The sequence below is a fragment of the Hibiscus syriacus genome, unplaced genomic scaffold (assembly GCF_006381635.1).
Source record: "Hibiscus syriacus cultivar Baekdansim isolate YM2019G1 unplaced genomic scaffold, ASM638163v2 tig00111582_pilon, whole genome shotgun sequence".
In the NCBI taxonomy this organism is placed as follows: domain Eukaryota; kingdom Viridiplantae; phylum Streptophyta; class Magnoliopsida; order Malvales; family Malvaceae; genus Hibiscus; species Hibiscus syriacus.
The window spans coordinates 8,391,780-8,412,222 of record NW_024063126.1 but is presented as its reverse complement, the minus strand read 5'-3'; the positions used below and the strand labels follow the sequence as shown (position 1 = coordinate 8,412,222).

At 34.7% G+C, this 20,443-nt stretch overlaps 2 protein-coding genes and 1 pseudogene across 2 annotated transcripts; 1 reads left to right on the top strand and 2 right to left on the bottom strand.

The window, feature by feature from the left end:
• The first annotated feature begins 1,090 nt into the window (after window positions 1–1,090).
• Window positions 1,091–2,036, top strand: LOC120165310 (annotated as a pseudogene).
• Window positions 2,037–10,852: 8,816 nt separating this feature from the next.
• On the bottom strand, window positions 10,853–11,496 carry LOC120165419 (protein PIN-LIKES 6-like). Its single transcript, XM_039174941.1, has 3 exons — window positions 11,286–11,496; window positions 11,094–11,146; window positions 10,853–10,998 (listed from the first exon to the last, which is right to left on the bottom strand). The coding sequence occupies exons 1-3, from the start codon at window positions 11,483–11,485 to the stop codon at window positions 10,853–10,855; spliced, it is 399 nt and encodes a 132-aa protein (XP_039030872.1). The 5' UTR covers window positions 11,486–11,496.
• Window positions 11,497–12,188: 692 nt separating this feature from the next.
• LOC120165417 (ubiquitin-like) lies at window positions 12,189–12,695 on the bottom strand. The gene is made up of 3 exons (XM_039174940.1): window positions 12,533–12,695; window positions 12,354–12,440; window positions 12,189–12,271 (listed from the first exon to the last, which is right to left on the bottom strand). The coding sequence occupies exons 1-3, from the start codon at window positions 12,693–12,695 to the stop codon at window positions 12,189–12,191; spliced, it is 333 nt and encodes a 110-aa protein (XP_039030871.1).
• Window positions 12,696–20,443: the final 7,748 nt, after the last annotated feature.

Sequence of the window (20,443 nt, the reverse complement as noted above, 5' to 3'; positions counted from 1 at the left end):
GTATGTACTCGTCCTGATTTAGCTCATGTTGTTAGTCAAGTTTGTAAGTACATGTCTAAACCTGGTAAGCAACATTGGGATGCAGTCAAGTGGATCTTTCGGTACTTAAAGGGTACTGTGGGACATGGAATTGTTTTTGGGAGTCAGCGGGATAATCCTTTGGTTGTAGGATATGTGGATTCAGATTATGCAGGTGACTTGGATAATAGAAGATCTACGATAGGGTATGTGTTTACTCTTGGTGGAGGGCCTATTTGCTGGAAGTCTACTGTTCAATCTGTCGTGGCACTATCTACAACTGAAGCTGAATACATGGCAGCGGCTAAAGCTGCAAAAGAAGCTTTATGGCTTACTGGTTTAAGAAGCTTTATGGCTTACTGGTTTAGTGAAGGAGTGGGTGTTCAACAAGGTTGAGTTCAGTTGCTTTGTGATAATCAAAGTGCTATTCACTTGGCTAAGATCAGGTGTATCGTGCTAGAACTAAACATATTGATGTAAGGTTCCACAAGATCAGAGAGTTGGTTGCATCTGAGAGGGTTTTGTTCAGAAGGTACATACTGATGAGAATGCCGCTGATATGTTCACCAAGCCAGTTACGACAGACAAGTTCAAGCATTGCTTGGACTTGTTGAATGTTTCGAGTTGTTAAAGAAGCAAGGTAACCCAACCCACATGAAGTTCCAAGGGGCAGGATTCGCCAGGTGGAGATTTGTTAGGGTATGGCTCATAAATACCAGTAAAGAGGACAGGAGATGGAGCGGAGTGAGCGAAGCGAACACAACTGTCTTACAAAGAAAGTCTCGTTGTGGGGTTACAATTGTGTGGGTTGGGGGTGCGGGGGCGTAGCCCCGCGGTATGGTATAGGGTTGATTTTGTAATATGTACCAGGGGTTTCTATTATAAATAGAGATGTAACCTAGACCTAAAACATCATTGAATAAAATTCTAGCGCCGCCTAGGCACCGAGGACGTAAGCACATTGCCGAACCTCGTAAAATTATCGTGTTCTTTCGTTTTCTTTACTCGTTTTCGTCAACAAACCCCTATGATTCCCTAATATTGCTATAGTTCTCAGACAGGAAAACAGCCCATGTCAGGCGTTTTTAGCAGTGAATTTGTAACTCCACCGGAGACCGAAGTCCGTCACCCTGAAACTCTGCCTTGAAGTTGATGAAATGTTACATCAACTTGAACCCCTCTGCGGTCTCCATACAAATCGATGATCGAGTTAGCTTGGCTTACTCTAGAAAGAACGAGTCTTTTGTACAACCAAGGTAAACACGCTGAACAGTTACCCCTCTCTTTGTTCTTACATTCAGGATAGATCGAGAGGGACAGTTGAGAGTAGTCGTTCGTTTTAAATTATCATTTATTTTAAATATCTTCTTTATTTTTTATTGATAATATATTTTCGTCCCCTAAAATATTATAATTCCGTCACCTAATATTTTTTATAAATTAATCATTCTAGTATAAAATCATGTGTCCATTCTTACCGAAATTACTTTTGAATAAGTGAGGAGCTGTATATTCAACAAATTAGCGAACAATAATTGGATATAGTTCATCTAAGTTTCAAAAAAACTGAAAGATAAATGTGGGATTTGATCATAGCTCAACATTTGCATGTTTGCCATGTTTCAAACACTCGTGTGTGAGTTTTCTTTTAACCTGGTAAATGTTAGTCAAAACAGAAGACGCAAAAGACGGGTAAAATGATGAAATAAGTAAACAAATTGCTGATCAAAGTGATGGGTGCAGATCATTTGGGGTGAAATATGATATATTCTGCTTGTTTCAAGGCATGCTGGATAACTTAGGTAGCCTGAGACAAGAGTATGGGCTAGCCAAGTCTGCCGACGAGGTGATGCTAGTGATTGAAGCTTACAAGGAGATGCGTGACCGAGCTCCTTACCCTCCCAGCCATGTGGTCGGTCATTTTTCCGGCAATTTTGCCTTTGTGGTATTCGACAAGTCCACATCCACATTATTCGTTGCTCCCGTAAGTTAAATTTTGGTTATTTGTTATCTAAAATGGAAAAAAAATAGTACTTTCACTTGCCAAGCAACATTCACTTGCCCTGCACCACAAGAAGTGATTTGGGGCGCAACATTCAAGGTGGAAGCAGCGCGGTTGTTACTAGGGTTGAAAATGAGACGAGATAGATCGTGAGCTACTCGAGTTCAACTCGATCAAAGTTCGATAAATACCCAACTCGAATGAACTCGTCTCGAGTTTCATTTTAAAATTTTCGAGTTGAGTCAAGCTCAGCAATACTCAAACTCGACTCGGCTCGTTTACTGCCCTAATTGTTGCAGCCAGAGAGTGAACAATGATGGAGCTCCCTTGTATAGTGATGATGAATGAGATGTGCACTTCAACCATGTGAAAATTGTTAATTTAACTATCGTCTTAGTGTCGTGTAAAGGGGAAGTCTCACGTGCGGCAACCTAATATACGGTTAAGGAAAGGCGCTACTGGAAATGTTATTATTTTTTTAACATTTTTAGTAAAACATTACCTAAAACATTATTATTTCTACCGGAAATGTTATTATTGGGTGTTTTACCGGGTTTATTAACATATCCGGTAAAACTCTACCTAAAACATTATTTTTTATACCGTAAATGTTAAAAAACATTAATGTTTTAGGTAAAAAAAATAATGTTTTACGTAATTTTTTACTGGAAATGTTAAAAAAATAATAACATTTCCGATAGCGCCTTTCTTTAGTCGTATATTAAGGCTGTCGTACGGTAGAATTTCCCGTGTAAATGGTTTTGAGTGAGACCAGATCCTAAATAATTAGTTCGAGCTTTTTTTTGGATAAACTATACAAATGGTCACTAATGTTTGAGTATATTTTTGTTTTTCCCACTAAAGTTTCAAAAGTAACAAATTGGTCATTAATATTATCGTTTTGTAACAAATCGGTAACTCGATATTAATCACAATTATGGATTACAGAAAGCTGATGTGGCACGTTAAACTGATTTGTAACAATTTATGATGCCATGCTTGCAAAATTTTTGTGAAAGCCAAATGTGTAAGTAGGTAGATTCTAGGGGTGCTTATCGAGCGAGTCTATCGCGAGTTGGACAGTGCTCAACTTGTGCTCGTTAAAAAATTTTGTTGTTCGACTCGATTCGTTGCTCATTAAGCTCGTTAAATTTTTTCCTGACTCGTGTTCGTTAAACAAACTCGTTGCTCATTAAGCTCGTTGCTCATTAAGCTCGTTGCTCGTTAAGCTCATCAAAAAATTTACATTATTTTCTGAACTAGGTAAAATCTACTAATGCTATATAGAGCTTAATATAAATATAAATTAATAAATTTAAACAAAAAAAAATATCAAAAGAGTATATGAAACAATTTCAAAGTCTAAACTCCAAAATAACAATCTATAAATACATTAAAATAATAAATAGGGTTTATTTTTTGGTGTAATAAAATATTAATTGATAATTTAGTATTCTTTTGTTGTTTATTAGAAAATTAAAAGATTAGCCATTTATCATCTTTTTATTATTTATTAATAAATTAGTAATTTTTTAAATAAAATAACCATTTAAGATAACTACTAAAAATTATATATAAAAAAATTAACGAGCTAGTCTCGAATTTATCGAGTCGAGATAGACTTTACTCGACTGAACTCATTAAGGTCTTGAGTCGAGCTCGAGTTGAGTCAACTCGACTCGAACTTTTGTCGAATTTTGACCAAATCGAATTCGAGTTACTCACAAACTACTTAACTCATTAAGCACCTCTAGTAGATTCCCGTCTTCCCATTATTTAATTTAATTATAATTGCTTGGCAAATGAAATAATCCATTTGAAAAACTAAAATAAGAAGGAAAGAGGAATACGGCAGTCTTGATTATAGCCGTAATGGAACTGTGTCGAGTAAAATTCGTACAGTAAGAAATTTAAATTTGAGCTATTATTCTAAGTTTGGTTTAAATTTAAGGGTAAATTGCACATTTAGCATCCTAATTATTACTTTTGCTTTATTTTGGTCACTCAACTTTTTTTTAAAAAAGTCATACCTTATATTTTGATTTTATTTTGATCATCTACTATTAAAAAATAATAGAACTATTGATATGGTATTTATTTATTTTTTTAATAATAACTTGACATTACTTTATGGAAACACATCGTCAATAGCGTTAATTATTTAACGACATGTGACCAAAAAGAAATTAAAACTAAAAATAAGGTAAGATTTAAAAAATGGTTAGATGATCAAAGCATAATAAAAGTGATAATTAGGTTACTATATGTGTAGTTTACCCTAAATTTAATTGAACATTATTAACGATCCCAAGTTCGGTTCAAAATGAAATTAAATTACTCAAATTTGGTTCAATTAACTTACGAGTTTGAGATTGTCATATATAATTTTTTATATAAATATAATAATTTAAATTTGAAAATACATTTATAAATAATAAAGTCCGAGTAATTTTTTAAGGTGTTCAAATTTAATATAATAAGATATTTTTATACATTGTCGGCAATACTAAGGGTGAACAAAATTCGACTCAACTCGAAAAATTGATTTTTTTTTCAATTTTGAGTTATTCAAGTTATTCGAGTTAACTCAAATTGTCAATTCGGGTTTCGAGTTCGAGTCAAGTTAAAATTTTAAAATTTCAAGTAACTCGAAAAAAAATTAGATGAGTAGTTTGACAGATTTACGATTTTGTCCATGATTTCCTATTCCTTCAATTCCTCCTCCATTTTAAGTCATTTTTACCAAATTTGAACCACATTATCCTAAATCATAATAGAATACATATTACTTTCAATTCCACTTTTTGATAACAATTTTTTTATTTTTTTCATTTTATTCATTTTAGTCCTTCAATTTTGCATGATTTTCATATTTCTTCCATTCATCTTTTATCTTAAGTGCGTTTTTAACCAAATATAAATCATATGCTCCCCTACCTGTAACACCCTCATACTGATACGGGTGATCCGATCCGATCTGGGTGTCACATTATGGTCACCGGAGCGATCCAAACTGAAAATCCTAAAAATTTTAAAATGTTTGTTAATCCATTTAAAACCGTAAAATAATTTATGGGTAACATGCAAGTTCAGAAAATCATTTATATATTAAAAATAGAATTAAACAATATCCAGTAATAAAACAAGTTCTAGACTCGAATATAAAAATAGAATACAACCTATATGCCCCCTAATCACATACACCGTACTCCACAAGCAACACCAGTGGGACTCCTTTACTGATGTCGATACAAGCACAAGATCAAACTCTTTGGCCTGAAATGGTAAGTAACAGAGTGAGCTTTGGAAAGCTCAGTAATACAGAACTACCAGATGGATGCAATAGGTCATCAAGTATATGGTAAGGCATAGCTTTCCTTAGTGGGATATACATCATCAGATTCTATCGGTGATTTAGGATTCCATTAGCTAAGTCTTCAGTTACAAGTAGGAATTTACAGTCTGAAGGAAGTATTTGGAGAGAGACATATTCAGAAGATTTAATTGGGGAGTCTAGTGTGTTCTAACAAAATAGAGAAATGTGTACAGATCCTTTTAAAAACATTAATAATTTAAAGCATATTTTAAAACCACAATAATACCCTCCAATCAAACATTGATATGTAGTTTCCCCAAAACTGCATCCTTAAGGACTTGCTCTGAAATCGTAAATTCTAGGTTTTGAGCCTTTACAAAGGTTATGAACTGATTATCAATGATTCTCCGAACAAATCATGAATTTAACAGGTGAATCAATAATTTTATCAGGTCAAAAACCAATTCTCATGTAAAATCTACTAACAAGAGTAATTCCACGTCATTTTTACATCTCAGGGGAAATTTCATAATTTCTTATTCGGGTATTTTTGGTATTACAACTTTTAAAGAAAATAATCAGAATTTAAGGTTTATACGGTTAATCGTTGCACTGATTAATCAGTGAACTTGGAATCACTTATTACTTGACTTCTAATTTCTGATAGAGTCATCTGAGTCTTATTAATTTACATACTTTTTACTGTATTCGGATAAAGTTTAGAGATGATTAACTACATACATGTGACAAAATATATTCATCCATGCATTTAGCAATACCAACATGTACCGTAAGGATCCGTTTGTTTCACTGAAAATAGTTTTCGGAAAATGAATTACATTTCTGGAAAACATTTTTCAGAATATATTTTCCATTGTTTGGAAGTTACATTGTAAAATGTTTTACGTTGTTTGTTTTATTTTTCTGAAAACAATTTTTAGAATCTGTTTTTAATAAACAAGCATACATATTTTATATTTATTTATTCTTTACCTTTAAGTTTTATTAAGTTAATTTATTGTTATATAATTAAATTTTATCATCACATTAAAACAACAATTAAAACAACAATAATTGATATAATTTTAATAATTTATTAAAAATATATTATCAAAGTTTATAATTAATATTATGTATGTTTAATTGATATAATCTTAATAGTACACCACATTAAAACAACAATAGTACATAACATTGTAATAATAATAATAGTGTCAAAGTGTATAACTAAAGGGTTCATCACATTAAAACAACAATATTATCCAACTGTAATAATACAAAGTTTAATTCATAATTAGTGCTACAACACATCAAACCAACAATATTGTTGAAGTCTATAATTAGTACTATAACACATTAAAGCTAAAATATTGTCTAAGTCATAAATAATATTACACCACTTTAAAAGTTCACATCTTAACCTTGGGTAAATTTTTGAAGCCAAATTTTCCTATGCTTTGTTTTTTTAACCAAGAAAGCTTTGGCCTCCAGCTTATTCTTCGCTAGAAAATCGAACACCTCACAAAGAAAGTCATCACCAGACCCTTCTTTCTCCATTGACATAACTTCTTCATAAAGATATGTTGTCTTATCCTCTGTAAATTTTTTCAGTGCTTCAGCAATCTCACCGAGTTTCTCACCTACAAACTGAATATGATCATCCTAGACATTTTCTTGGACATTATTCCTTTTGCGTTTTGATGTACCAAATGAAGATAATTTTTTTCCTCATCGACATATTGAGTGTCGAAATTTAACGGTATTGAACCTTCATTAACATCATCCAAGTCTGTATCAGCAAAAGTTCTAGCAAAACTCCATGTTACCATATCTTGACCAACAACAAGAGCCATCTCATCATAAGAATCAAATTTTTTTGTTCAAAAATTGTCCAAATTTCGGGTGTGCCTGTTAAATATTATACACAATTAGAATAACAAGTAAAATTTAACTTTCATAGATTGAAATAAGAGTATATAAAAATTACCGTCACTATAGCGTAATATGTCACTTCGTCACAGGTTATCATTTTCATGTTGTCTTCCCATCCTAATCCACTTTCTTCACGAATTGTACATATAGTTTTCCATGTATTTTGATAGTCCTCAAATGATTTTCCACGTGTTTAGCGTCACATTGAACTTGAAATTTTTCAAAAATAGTTGTTGCAACTCGTTTTATAGAAACTGATTTGAATGCATTATATGGCTTATTACCTTTTTGCGCCTCCTCTGCAAGTATTTCGAGGAAATGACGTTCCACTGGTTTTGTCCACCTAAAATTTTTTGATGTGCTCATTGCTACATTAATAATCATATAAAAAGAAAGCAATTAGACGAGTGAAAAAAAATTTAAAAACTTAATGCAATAATAATTATTATACCTAGAAAAATATCCAATTTATAACAAACTAAAAAATACAAAACAAAATGCTATAACAATTTGCAATATCAAACATAACTGGAAAAACTTAAATACCAAAATAATTTCTTTAATAATAATAATCTCAATATCCAACAAACTTGCAACATTATAAATTTCATTGTCCAACAAACTTAAACATAACATTTATAATACCAACAACCCAAAAACAAAAATGTCAACGACCAACAAATTAAATTTTAATGTCCAACGATCTTAAAACATTAGCAAGTTCAATATCCAACAAACTAAAAACAACAATATCCATCATACGTAACATAGAAGTACTCAACAAAAAGTTCAACAAAATTAAATATTTCTATTTATATAATCACTTCACATAGCTTGTGCGATTTCATATCTCTTAGTAGCCCATTCTCTAGCTTCTTCTCTCTCTTCTCGTTGTGTAAGAAGTGATTTTATCGAATAAGGCTCAGGTTCCTCATACAATCCTCATTAATTATATCATTAGGACCAACTCCCATTATATGGTTATGAATTATAGTACAAGCCAACACTATATCTATTTGTGTTTGAAAATCCCAAAATGGTTCAGCATCTAACACACGAAAATGTTTCTTTAAATTTCCAAAGACTCGTTCAACAATGGTTCGCAATGATGAATGACAAAGCTTAAAGAGTTCCTTTACATTTTTTGGACGATGATTACTGAACTCTATTAAATTATATTGAACATCATGATATGGAGATATAATTCCATTTCGGATGCCATATCCAACATCAGCAAGATAATATTTACCTACAATTTAACAAAATGTTATTATTACTTAATATATTATGAATTTAATTTAATTATTTTTTATTATTAAAGCTAAGTATTACCTTCTGGAATTCTAAATCCTCTTGGGCGTGTAAGTGCATCAGTTAAAATACTAGAATCATGTGCATTGCCTTCCTAACCAGCTAGAACATAAGCAAATTTCAAATCAAAAGTAATGACAACCAATACATTATGTGTTGTTCCCCCTTTACGACTACGAAAACTTCCTTGAATGTTAGGTGGAACAAATGCATGAATATGAGTTTCATCTAATGCTCCAAGACAATCTTTAAAATATGAGTAAAACCTTGGATCGTTTATTATTTCAAGAGGAGTTGACTCATCGGGTAACCTAATAGCTAATTTATATAACTTCAAAATAGCCCTCAACACAATCCTAAAGTAACGGTGAATTGTCTCAATTGATCTATAATATCTTGATTCAATCACTCAAAATCTTACATTATGACCAATTATATGTAAAAATATGATAATTTGCTCCTTAACATTCATCGATCTTGTCGACTGTAACAAATTGTTCCTAGTAAGGATGTGACACAGATTGAAAAAAGGTAATTGGTCGCATTCGTATTATGTCGATACAATTATGATCACATTTATATAAAATATTATTGATGTAATTTTCTCTTTCATCATCTCGATTCACATGACATTGACGAGTTATTTGCTTTCTAGATTTTATTCTTTGAATCCAAAGAGCCCCAAAAGTAATGCTGAAGCAGCAACTCCCACTATTGTTTTATGAATAGAATTATGTTCCATCTACAAAGAAATGATGATAATAATTTATGAATACTTGAACTTTACAATAAATAATAATCACTAAATTAAATGGACAATCTACATTCATATTATTACGTTCCATTGATTTGTTAATGCTTTTAGTATATTTTTATCTCATAAACACAATGCATAGGCAACACCAAGATTTCTCAAATGTGTCACAATATTCAAGCAGAAAACCAGTGAAACCAAAGAAATCAAAGAAGCATATAAATAACCTTTGTAGCTAAAATTCCATCTTTTCAACTTTTTAACAAGGCCTCCTATTTTTATCAAAAAGATATTGTTGACTAATCAAATTGCGCCTACCTTTTGTTAAATGGATATTAGCAAACCAGGTACTGAGTACTAAACTTCTCAAAAAATTACGCCTATGTTTTCAGATTTTCTTATCTTCAGTTTGTGGATTGAATTGTGTTAGGTTGTAAGGTTGTCATACTTCTACTTTATAAATAGTCATAGCCTTCAAGAGCTAGATGTAACAATAAATTTTTAATTTACTTATGATTAACAAAGACGGTAATTAAATAGTTTTGCCAATACTACCTTTAATCACTCACTACTAGTACACTCCTAGATAAATTGTACCTAATTACATGGATTATACAAAAAATAATATGAATCAATCAACCATGAAAAGAAAAAGGCTCATCAACAATGATTTTCTTAAGTCTCCATTGTAATATGTTTACTACTAATGAATATACATTACAGCAAAATAGGATTTTAGCGAATTTTTTTAGTCATATAACGGTGTTTTTAAACGCCGCTAAAAACCTTTGTGGCAAAAAACAAATGCCGTTAAAAGTGCCGCTGAAAATAACATCGCGGGGTTTGTGAACCACAAATATCGCTAAAGATTATGTTTTTAGCGACATTCTTTTTACAAACGCCGCTAAAGGTGATGATATTTAGCGATATTTTTCCAAACGCCGCTATTTATATTTTTTTTTATGACAATTTGTCCCAAAATCACCACTAAATATTCTGACATATATATATAAGACAAATTTAGGTCAAATTATAGTTTTGGTCCTACGTTCGAATTGAAAACGTTAATTTGAAATTATTTAATACTTGAAATATATGCCAACTAAAATATGAACATTTTAAAAACAACATTTCCAACATAGAAAATGGCCGAAATACTACTAAAAAAACACTAATTATGTGAGATTAAATCCCAAATCTTAATATAATAAAATAACCAAAATAGTTCAACTAAATCCAATTATGAATATATAATCAAGAGAGTCAAAGTTTAGTGATCAAAAAGGATATATGAATATTGTAGCTTTCATAACAAGCTAAAATAAATTCAAGCGCGTCCGTCCATGCATCCACATTTAAATGATGCGATGGTATGAATATTAACATGAACATGTAAGAAGCTACTGACAAGGACAATTCATATCAAGAGAGAATAAAATAAAATAAAACACTGCAAAACATTAAGTCAGCAGTGCCTTGCCCTGTCAAACAATTCCATCCAATCTGCTTTGTGCTCATTTTAGAAGAGTATTTTGAGATACAGAATTATCCATCCTGCCAAAGTGAAAGCAATGGCCAGCCCCGCAGGAGGCACCAAGATTAAGCGCCCAATTATAATAGCCACAAGTGTTCGGACACCAATTCTTGCACTTCCTGGCCCTGGTCCTGCAAATCATGCAACATGGTTTGATATGGTAGGTAGGTAGGCCAGGATTCATTAAAACCCTTCTCAAACATGGCGACCGAGGTATTTAACTTACCATCAACAAGGTTGCCTCCTAATGCCAGCAAGATGCATGGGATCAAGGCCTTGCTGTTTACATCGAACACATTAAAACATCATAAAACCAAATACCAAGACACCAGCATTAATAGATAACCAACATACTCCTATCAACTTCAACCAAAGAATAAAGAAGCAACTTATTTTCATGAGACTAAGCAAAACATACTCAAGAATAATGCAGCTGTCAGTGAAGAAATAAAGTGGAGCACAGCTTGTAAATATTAATTTCTTTAGAACCAGTACTGTGCCTATAATCATGGCTAGGATCTGCAACATGTATATAATTGCCAAGAAAAAGCAGGAGAGGAATACGTTACTTGGTTCACCAAAATGGATGTGGAAAACCACTGCAACTTCAAACACCATATAAAATTCGAGATTTGACAGTACACATGAAGACCTAGAGATACTCACCCCCACTCCTTTTAATTTTTTTATTAAATAACAGAAACAATGATAGTACACATGAAGACCTAGAGATACACACCCCCACTCCTTCCCTTTAGGTATTGAGCACTTAAATCACCAAGGAAGTTTTATTAAAAGACTCAAAACTTTGGAAAAGAAATATCTATATGATAGCAGTTGAATTACGAATACATTATTGTTTATGCAAGGCGTTGAAATTCAACAAATTGCTTAGTTTATTGATCAGATAGATGGAGAACAATCATGAATAGGAACTAATGAAATGGAAATCCGTTAGAAAAGTAAAAGTAGATTCCTTGAAACAAATTAATGCATGTTGGAGAAGCTTCTATTAGCAGCAGGCCATACAGGAAGTAAACATTAGTGGATAATTTTTTTCTCAAAAGCCCAACCAAGATAAAAGAACAGGTGAACATTTGAATAGAAAGATGACTCCCATGCCAAATAAATTACAATGAAGTTAAAAAGCATACCAGTTTTGCAAGGTGACCAATATTTGGGAGTATCATCGTCTGTTGAAGAAGTTAGTACCGATTATAGACAGAAAAAGGAAAACGTCCAATGCTAATTATGTGGAGTGTTATTTTATGAGTGCAAGGATTAAGTGACAAAATACACAGAATACTGAAAGCTCCAAAAGTCAGTTCCCAATGCTTACAAATTTCTCTTTCCCCTTTGACCCGGTTCCAACTCTGTTCTGCCTAGAAATCAAAACATCAGGACCTGATAATTTGTTTAATATGTTAATCAACTGAGAAGCAAAAAAATGCCGCTCAAATGGAAGAAGAAAACCCAAAAGATTAACCTTTCTGGATGTTGTAGTCGGCCAAGGTACGTCCGTCTTCGAGCTGTTTTCCGGCGAAGATGAGATGTTTTTGGTCCGGCGGGATTCCTTGTTTAGTTCAGAAAATCAAATCAATTTAAATAAACCTATGGAAAGAGAAATGAGACTTTGATGGAACAAAACAAAAGAGGGAAAATAACCTTCTTTGACTTCGATCTTGGCTTTGACATTGTCAATGGTGTCGCCGCTCTCGACCTCGAGGGTGATGGTCTTGCCGGTAAGGGTTTTCACGAAGATCTGTGTCTTTTCCTGCCCGTCTCTCTCCCTTCGCAAAAACAATGAGTGGGTTTGCTGTTGATACATAGGTTTTTATAGTCATTTTTCTAGAGAGATTTTGATACTTCCAAAAAAAAAACCTCTTCCTCTCTTCCCTCTCCCTCCACCACCTCCACTTCCAATAACTTCAGGCGGGAAAGTAAAATTAGGTGAAGTGGAAAAAATGGAAAAAAGTTTAAAGGGGGTGTGCATTTAAAAATTGTAAACTTAGTACGAGTCTTTAGCGACGTTTGTATAAAAACGCCACTAAAGTACAAGCCTATAGCGGCGTTAGTATAAAAACGCCACTAAAGTATGAGTCTATAGCGAAGTTCATAAAAAAAGGCCACTAAAGTAGGATTCTTTAGCGGCGTTCGTATAAAAACACCACTAAAGTATGAGTCTATAGCGGCGTTTGTTCAAAAAAAGTTGCTAAAAATGTCACTATAAACTCATTTTGCTGTAGTGATAACAACTTATTTAGTCCACAAAATGAGTCTTTAACTTGGACTAGGAATCGACATGATAATAATAAAATTAAAAATAAAATTGATCTAAACAAGGACAAACTAATAAATAGATTATAAATCTAATCTTATTTATCTAAATCTATTAAAAAGGGTCGTATGTTAGATTTAATTATAAACAATTATTAAAATTATTAAAAATTCGTAATAAATAAAAAATTTCATATTGAACCTATATAAAATGAATATAATTTGAGCTTCAAACATTAGATTAAAATGTTTCAAGATACGTTGAAAAGTTAAGAGACGTCCATTTGATTCGTAAGAGAAAAAAAAAGACCTCCACTTAAAAGACCCTAGATCCTATATAAAAATGTGCTGCATATTGGATGATGTTACACACTTGCAATTAAAATATTAAAATCAATTGATTTTAAGTGATGTATATTTGATTTGGTTAAACTAATTTTGACTCAATTATGGATCGAATTGATAAGTTAATCAACTAGGTGATCAAATATGCTGCAAAATGAAAAACTAGAACAATATTGACCTCATAATATGGACTTAACGACAGGATATAAAGTGGAAGATAAGAGATTGCTTTAATCTCTGTCCACTTTCCACATGCAATTAGGGATGGCAGAATGACCCGAACCCGACGGGGAAACCCGAAACCCGATCAAGTTCGGGTCGGGTTGGGTTTGAATGATATCGGGTCGGGTATCGGGGATTTTTTGGGTCGGGTTCGGGGACGGGGCAAGGTATCCCCACCCCGACCCGATTATATATATATAATATTTTATATATTTTATATTAATTATATATATAATATTTTATATTTTTTATATTAATTATATATATAATATTTTCGGGTTCGGGGACGGGGCAAAAAAAATCCCCGACGGGACGCCCCGATAAAAAACCTGATGGGGATCGGGTCGGGGTCGGGGATGGGGATTCATTTCGGGTTCGGGGACGGGGCGAGCGAAACCTGCCCCAAACCCGCCCGTTGCCATTCCTACATGCAATCGGGGTCCATTTGTTTGTTAGCTAGAGAGCAAATTTGTATTCTGTTTTGTCCCTTCAATTTTAGGGCAGCTGAACTTGATTAATTGAGCTGTCTTCATAAGTAAGACCATTTTCTGATTATTGACAGGCAAAGTACTTTGATGCATTCGTTGTGATTGTCATCAACATTTAAGCTAAGTAATCAGCTTCATAGATTCGAGTTGTAAAGTAGACAGGCTGATTCACTGTAACATCCTCCATGTCGGGTGAGTGATTAATTTGCAAAGTTTCAACATTTGGTGATTAAAGTAGAATAATTATATAGTTTAAAAAGTATGGTTAGTAAATATGAGATGGAGGTAAGGACCAAATGGTCATTTGTAAGGAATTTTTAATTAAAATAAAATGTTATGGGGTTATATGAGAACCCACGTGTGACATTAGGTTCCAGAACCCTCCCATTTCTTCTTCCTTCTTCCTTATTTTCTTCTCTTCCTTCTCTCAACGTGGAGCTTGCAAGTAAAGGTAAGAATCTGAACCTTGGTAGTTTCTTTGATTTTTAAGATTGGAAATGAAAGTTTGGATGTTATATAAGGTAAAGGAAAGCTTATATGACATTAAAACAACAAGATAAGTGTTTTAGAGATAGATTTGGAAAATGAATTTTTAGATGAAATTTTGATAGGAATGAGTTTTTGAAGTTTGAATAAGATTTTTGACTTGTCAAGAAGCTAACTAAGAAGTATGAGGTGTTAGAATTCAAATTAGAACATATTGGAATTTGGTTGGATTCTTAAATTCTACATGGAGAATTAGATTTCTAAGTTTTAGAGGTATTTAATGGATAATAATTAGTTAAGTAAGTGTATGAAAGCTAAGAGTAGTAAAGAGAGTGAAATATGTATGTTTGAGCAACGAATATGAATTTCCAGTATACTAGAGGGAATCGATACCCCCAGGGGGGAACCGATACCCCTCAACGAATATGAATTCCAGAATGCTAGTGGGGAATCGATACCCCCAGGGGGGGAACCGATTCCCCCATGAGAAAAAAAAAGAAAGTAAAGAAAGAAAGATTAAGCTATTAATTCCTTAGATTGGTAAGATATTAAAGATTAATTTCAAGACATAGACATCTGATGATCATCTTGAAAATTATGTTTATGTAGATACCGAGCCTACACGAGTTCGGGAACAATCTACCAGTAGGATCGATCGAGGAAAAGGCAAAGAAGTATAGGTGAGTGCATATGCATAGCATGATTAAGAAATATACTCCATTCTAGACTTGTGATAAGTCTAGATCTTATATCTTGGTACATGAGCATAGTCGGTATTATGAGACATGATGAATTCATATAAAATGCATTATATGACATGACTATGTGGGGAAAAGTTATGAGCTATGTGAAAAGGTAAGAATTTACATGTCTACGCGATATAGACTACGTGAAATGTAAAAGCCCATGTTATGTAGATGAGAACTATAGGTATAGTTGGCATGCCAAGGGTAGAGGGTATACTCGGTTCTTTAGGACATATGTTATTCTTTGGAACCTGTGTGAAGTCTTGAAAGACACATACTTGATCCATAGTATAGTATATGATTCTTAAGGAATTCTATGTGGTCCTTAGGGACATCATTAAAAAGCCCATGTTATGTAGATGAGAACTATAGGTATAGTTTGGCATGCCAAGGGTAGAGGGGATACTCGGTTCTTTAGGACATATGTATATTCTTTGGAACCTGTGTGAAGTCTTGAAAGACACTTGATCCATAGTATATGTATATGATTCTTAAGGAATTCTATGTGGTCCTTAGGGACATCATTATATGGCACTACGGTGCAATTCTACGGGCACTTCGGTGCAATTCTACGGGGCACTTCGGTGCATTTTATACGAGCTGTGTGACAGCATAGTGCACAACCTCACATTACTCAATACCTTAGGTTCTCAATATGCTATCATGGGCCAATAAACTTATTAATACAGATTCAAATGTTCAGTCTACGCTTACAGGTATGGGGATTGATGATGTATACTACATTGATTTAAGTACATGTTTGCATCTCATCTCATATGATCCTGACATTTTAATTACATTACATTGCCTTGTTATTATTATTGCCTCACTAAGTCGATGACTTAGCGTGTGATGTTTCACGTAGGATCCGAGGAATTAGTCGAGACAGGTGAAGCAGCTTGACAGCATTACTCCTGCAACCACCGATCAGAAGCAACTTAATCAGTAGGTCATTTTGTTATGTAAATAGCATTGGCATGTAATTAAAGGGTTAAGTTGTGTATGCTCTGAATATTTGGTAAACTTATATTACAGTATGTATATTATTGTATTTTCTTAATATAAGATCAAATATTTACTTATTTATTAAGAGTTGTGTTTTAAGTCAATGTAGTATCTCTGACTCATATCCGGGTCGGGTATGGGTTGGGGGTACATTTAATGGTATCAGAGCTATGGTTTAGCCGATTCTAGCATAAACCAGAGTCTATAGAGTCTTTAAATGGAATACATGCCAACAAATAGCGAGAACTTCTGATCTGTATAGTATGAGTATGCTGTTTTGCTAATAGAACAATGTGTTATTCTTATTAGATGTCCGGACATAATAGCTCCCGAAGTGAAGCGGGAGAAGATAGCATGCTGAAAGCAGTAATTCACCTGCCCTGGCCAGGCAAGGTGAAGAACAGGCATCTCAAGGAGTGCCTGTGCAAGATCAAGATACGTTCTTCAGAACGTTAGACGCTATTCTGACGCGTCTTCAACCTCCTGCTCCACTAACTCCAAGAATTAATGTAGCAAAAGAGTTGAGAAGTTTAGGAGCTCCCGAATTTAAGGGAGAAGCTGAGGAAGGTCCAGTGTCAGCGGATCTTTGGTTGAATGATTTGAAAATCATGTTAGATGGTCTCCACTGTTCCGAAGTGGAGAAATTAGATGGAGCTGTGTCTTTATTGAGGGGTCAGGCGAGGATATGGTGGACGAACGTCACATGAGAATGTCAACCGACCAGTTGACTTGGTCTTTGTTTTTTAGAAGAATTTAAAAACAAGTATATTGGAGATCAGTTTATCCGCCAAATGAAGCAGGAATTTATGAATTTGAAGCAGATGAGCCGCTCTGTGTATGAGTACGAATGAGTTTAAAGCTGAGCAGGTTTGCAGCTGAGCTTGTGCCTACTGAAAAGATGCTTGCGAGTGGTTCGTGGAGGGCTTGCGCCCTAGACTTAAAGAAATGTTGATAGTATTAAACTTGTCCTCGTTCCAGGAGGTGGTCAATCGTGCAAAAGCTCTTGAAAGGGCTCAGAATGAAAGATTTGGGGACTCAAGAGTTCAGACATCAAAGAGGACTACTTATCTGGTTCAGCACCAACAAAAGGGGAAGAGACTCAGGATTTCGATCACAAACTAGATCAGAATCAGTTGCATCGTCTGCTAGGGGAGCAAGTCAGGCAAGACCTAGACAGACGCAGTCAGTGGAATCCGGTGCTGGGAGATCTACTCCGGGTCAAGTGAAACAGTGTGAGCACTGTGGGAAAAACCATTATGGGGCTTGTCGTATGGCTGTTGGGACTTGTTTTCGATGCAGAGATGCCGGACATTTTGTCCGGGATTGTCCATTGATTGTTGGTGAGCCGGCACCATTGGAAGAGCTGGTTTTTCTCACAAAGAGGACGAGGAAGAGGCAGAGGAAGGAACCCGTCTGAATTCTTGCTCAACCTGAAGTTCGATCCACTGCTCGAGTATACAACCTAAAGACAAGTGAAGATGATGACCCTGATATTATAGCAGGTACTTTTCAGTTGTATGATAAATTAGTATTGGTACTGATTGATCCGGTTCTAATTATTCTTATTACAAGTAAGTTAGTAAAGGAGTTGGGGATTCCCTTAGAAGCTACGAGTAATGAGATTATAGTAACCACTCCGTTAGGCCATAGTGCCCGGGTGAATAAAGTCTGTAAGGGGTGTCCCATAAAGGTTCAGGGAATTGAATTCCCTGCTAATCTGATGGAATTACCCTTTGACGAGTTTGAAGTGATTCTGGAATGGATTGGTTGTTCCGTTATTATGGAGATGTTAGTTGCAGATTGAAAAAGGTAACTCTGAAAAGTCCAGAAGGAACAGAGATAAGTGTGAGCAGTGAAAAGTTTATCCTTTAGCAAATGTAATACAGTGATGTCTGCCAAGAAATTATTGCTACAAGGATGTCAGGGTTTTCTAGCAAATGTGATTGATTCAAGAGCTCAAGAGAAAAGGTTAGAGGAAATTCCAATAGTTCGAGAGTTCCCTGATGTTTTTCCTGCTGAATTGCCAGGATTACCTCCGGATAGAGAGGTAGAATTCCAAATTGAAATAATGCCGGGAACAGCTTCGATTGCAATGGCACCTTATCGAATGGCTCCGAAAGAATTGCAAGAGTTAAAGAATCAATTACAAGAGTTGCTAGAGAAGGGATTTATCCGACCAAGTGTATCGCCTTGGGAAGCTCCGGTGTTATTTGTTAAAAAGAAGGATGGATCAATGCGCCTTTGCATTGACTATCGACAGCTCAATAAGGTGACCATCAAGAACAAGTATCCCCTTCCGCGCATTGATGACTTGTTTGATCAACTAAAAGGAGCTTCGGTATTTTCGAAGATTGATTTACGTTCGGGTTATCATCAATTAAAGATCCAGGAGAAAGATATTCCGAAGACAGCTTTCAGAACGAGGTATGGTCATTATGAATTCATCGTAATGCCATTCGGAGTAACGAATGCACCTGCTGCTTTCATGGATCTTATGAACAGGATTTTTCAGCCTTATCTGGACCAATTTGTTGTTGTCTTTATTGATGACATACTGGTTTACTCGAAGTCCATTGAAGAGCACAACACACATTTGAGGCTAGTTTTGCAAGTTCTCAGGGATAAAAATCTCTATGCGAAATTGTCTAAATGTGAATTTTGGCTAGACGAAGTAATTTTCTTAGGGCATGTGATCTCGGCAGTTGGGATTAGAGTAGACCCTCAGAAGGTTAAAGCATAATGGATTGGGAAGTTCCTAAGAATGTGTCTGAAGTTCGGAGTTTTCTGGGACTTGCCGTTACTATCGAAGATTCGTTAAGAATTTTTCTATGATTGTGCTGCCTCTAACAAAGTTAATGAGAAAGAACGTACCATTTGTTTGGACTTCTGAATGTCAGAAAGCTTCGAAGCTTTAAAGAGAATTCTGACGGAAACTCCGATATTGGTTCAACCGGAATGGCAAGAATTTTTGTAGTATACAGTGACGCATCCCATAACGGGTTGGGTGTGTATTAATGCAAGAAGGAAAAGTGGTAGCGTATGCATCGAGACAGTTGAAACCATGAAGGAATTACCCCACTCATGATTTAGAAATGGCTGCTGTAGTATTCGCTCTCGATTTGGCGTCATTATCTTTATGGGGAGCGTTGTTACTTATATACGGATCATAAGAGCCTGAAGTACCTGATGACTCAAAAAGAATTGAATTTGAGACAACGTAGATGGGTAGAGTTCTTAAAGGATTATGATGTGATAATTGACTATCATCCCGGAAAGGCTAATGTGGTAGCAGATGCTCTGAGTAGAAAGACGTTTGCAGCTTTACGAGCTATGGATGCAAGATTATCTTTAACGGGAGACGGTGGTCTTTGTGCAGAATTAACCCTTAAACCAACATGGTTGGAACGAATAGGAGAATTGCAAAGTAAGATGAAATGTGTTTGAAAAGAATTGAACAAGTAAAGAACAAAGAGATTAAAGACCTTTGAGGTTAAGTCAGATGGAAATTGTATTGCAAAGGAAGAATTGTGATACCCACAATGAAGATTTGAAGAAAGAAATATTAACAGAGGCTCATTGCAGTCCGTTAACGATGCACCCGGGTGGAACCAAGATGTATATGGATTTGAAGAATCGATTTTGGTGGTCAGGGATGAAGCGAAGCGTCACCGAATTTGTGTCTAAGTGTTTTGATATGTCAACAAGTCAAAGCGCGAGCATCAAGTTCCATCAGGGATTATTGCAACCGCTTTTCATTCCTCAATGGAAATGGGAAATGTTACGATGGATTTTGTTTCGGGGTTACCCTTGACTCCGAACAAAAGAGAATCAATCTGGGTAATTGTTGATCGATTAACTAAGTCAGCGCATTTCCTCCCTGTTAGAACGGATTTCTCTATGGAAAAGTATGCAGAGCTGTATATTAGAGAAGTTATTAGATTGCATGGAGTACCTGTTTCCATAGTCTCTGATCGAGACCCTCGATTCACTTCTAGATTCTGGAAATC

Coding starts and splice junctions, on each gene's coding strand:
- LOC120165417 (XM_039174940.1), bottom strand. CDS start 12,695: ATGTATCAACAGCAAACCCACTCATTGTTTTTGCGAAGGGAGAGAGAC. Junction 12,441..12,532: donor CAAGATCGAAGTCAAAGAAG/GTTATTTTCCCT, acceptor GAACTAAACAAG/GAATCCCGCCGGACCAAAAA. Junction 12,272..12,353: donor CGACTACAACATCCAGAAAG/GTTAATCTTTTG, acceptor ACAAATTATCAG/GTCCTGATGTTTTGATTTCT.
- LOC120165419 (XM_039174941.1), bottom strand. CDS start 11,485: ATGGTGTTTGAAGTTGCAGTGGTTTTCCACATCCATTTTGGTGAACCA. Junction 11,147..11,285: donor GACAGCTGCATTATTCTTGA/GTATGTTTTGCT, acceptor CGATGTAAACAG/CAAGGCCTTGATCCCATGCA. Junction 10,999..11,093: donor AGGAGGCAACCTTGTTGATG/GTAAGTTAAATA, acceptor CATGATTTGCAG/GACCAGGGCCAGGAAGTGCA.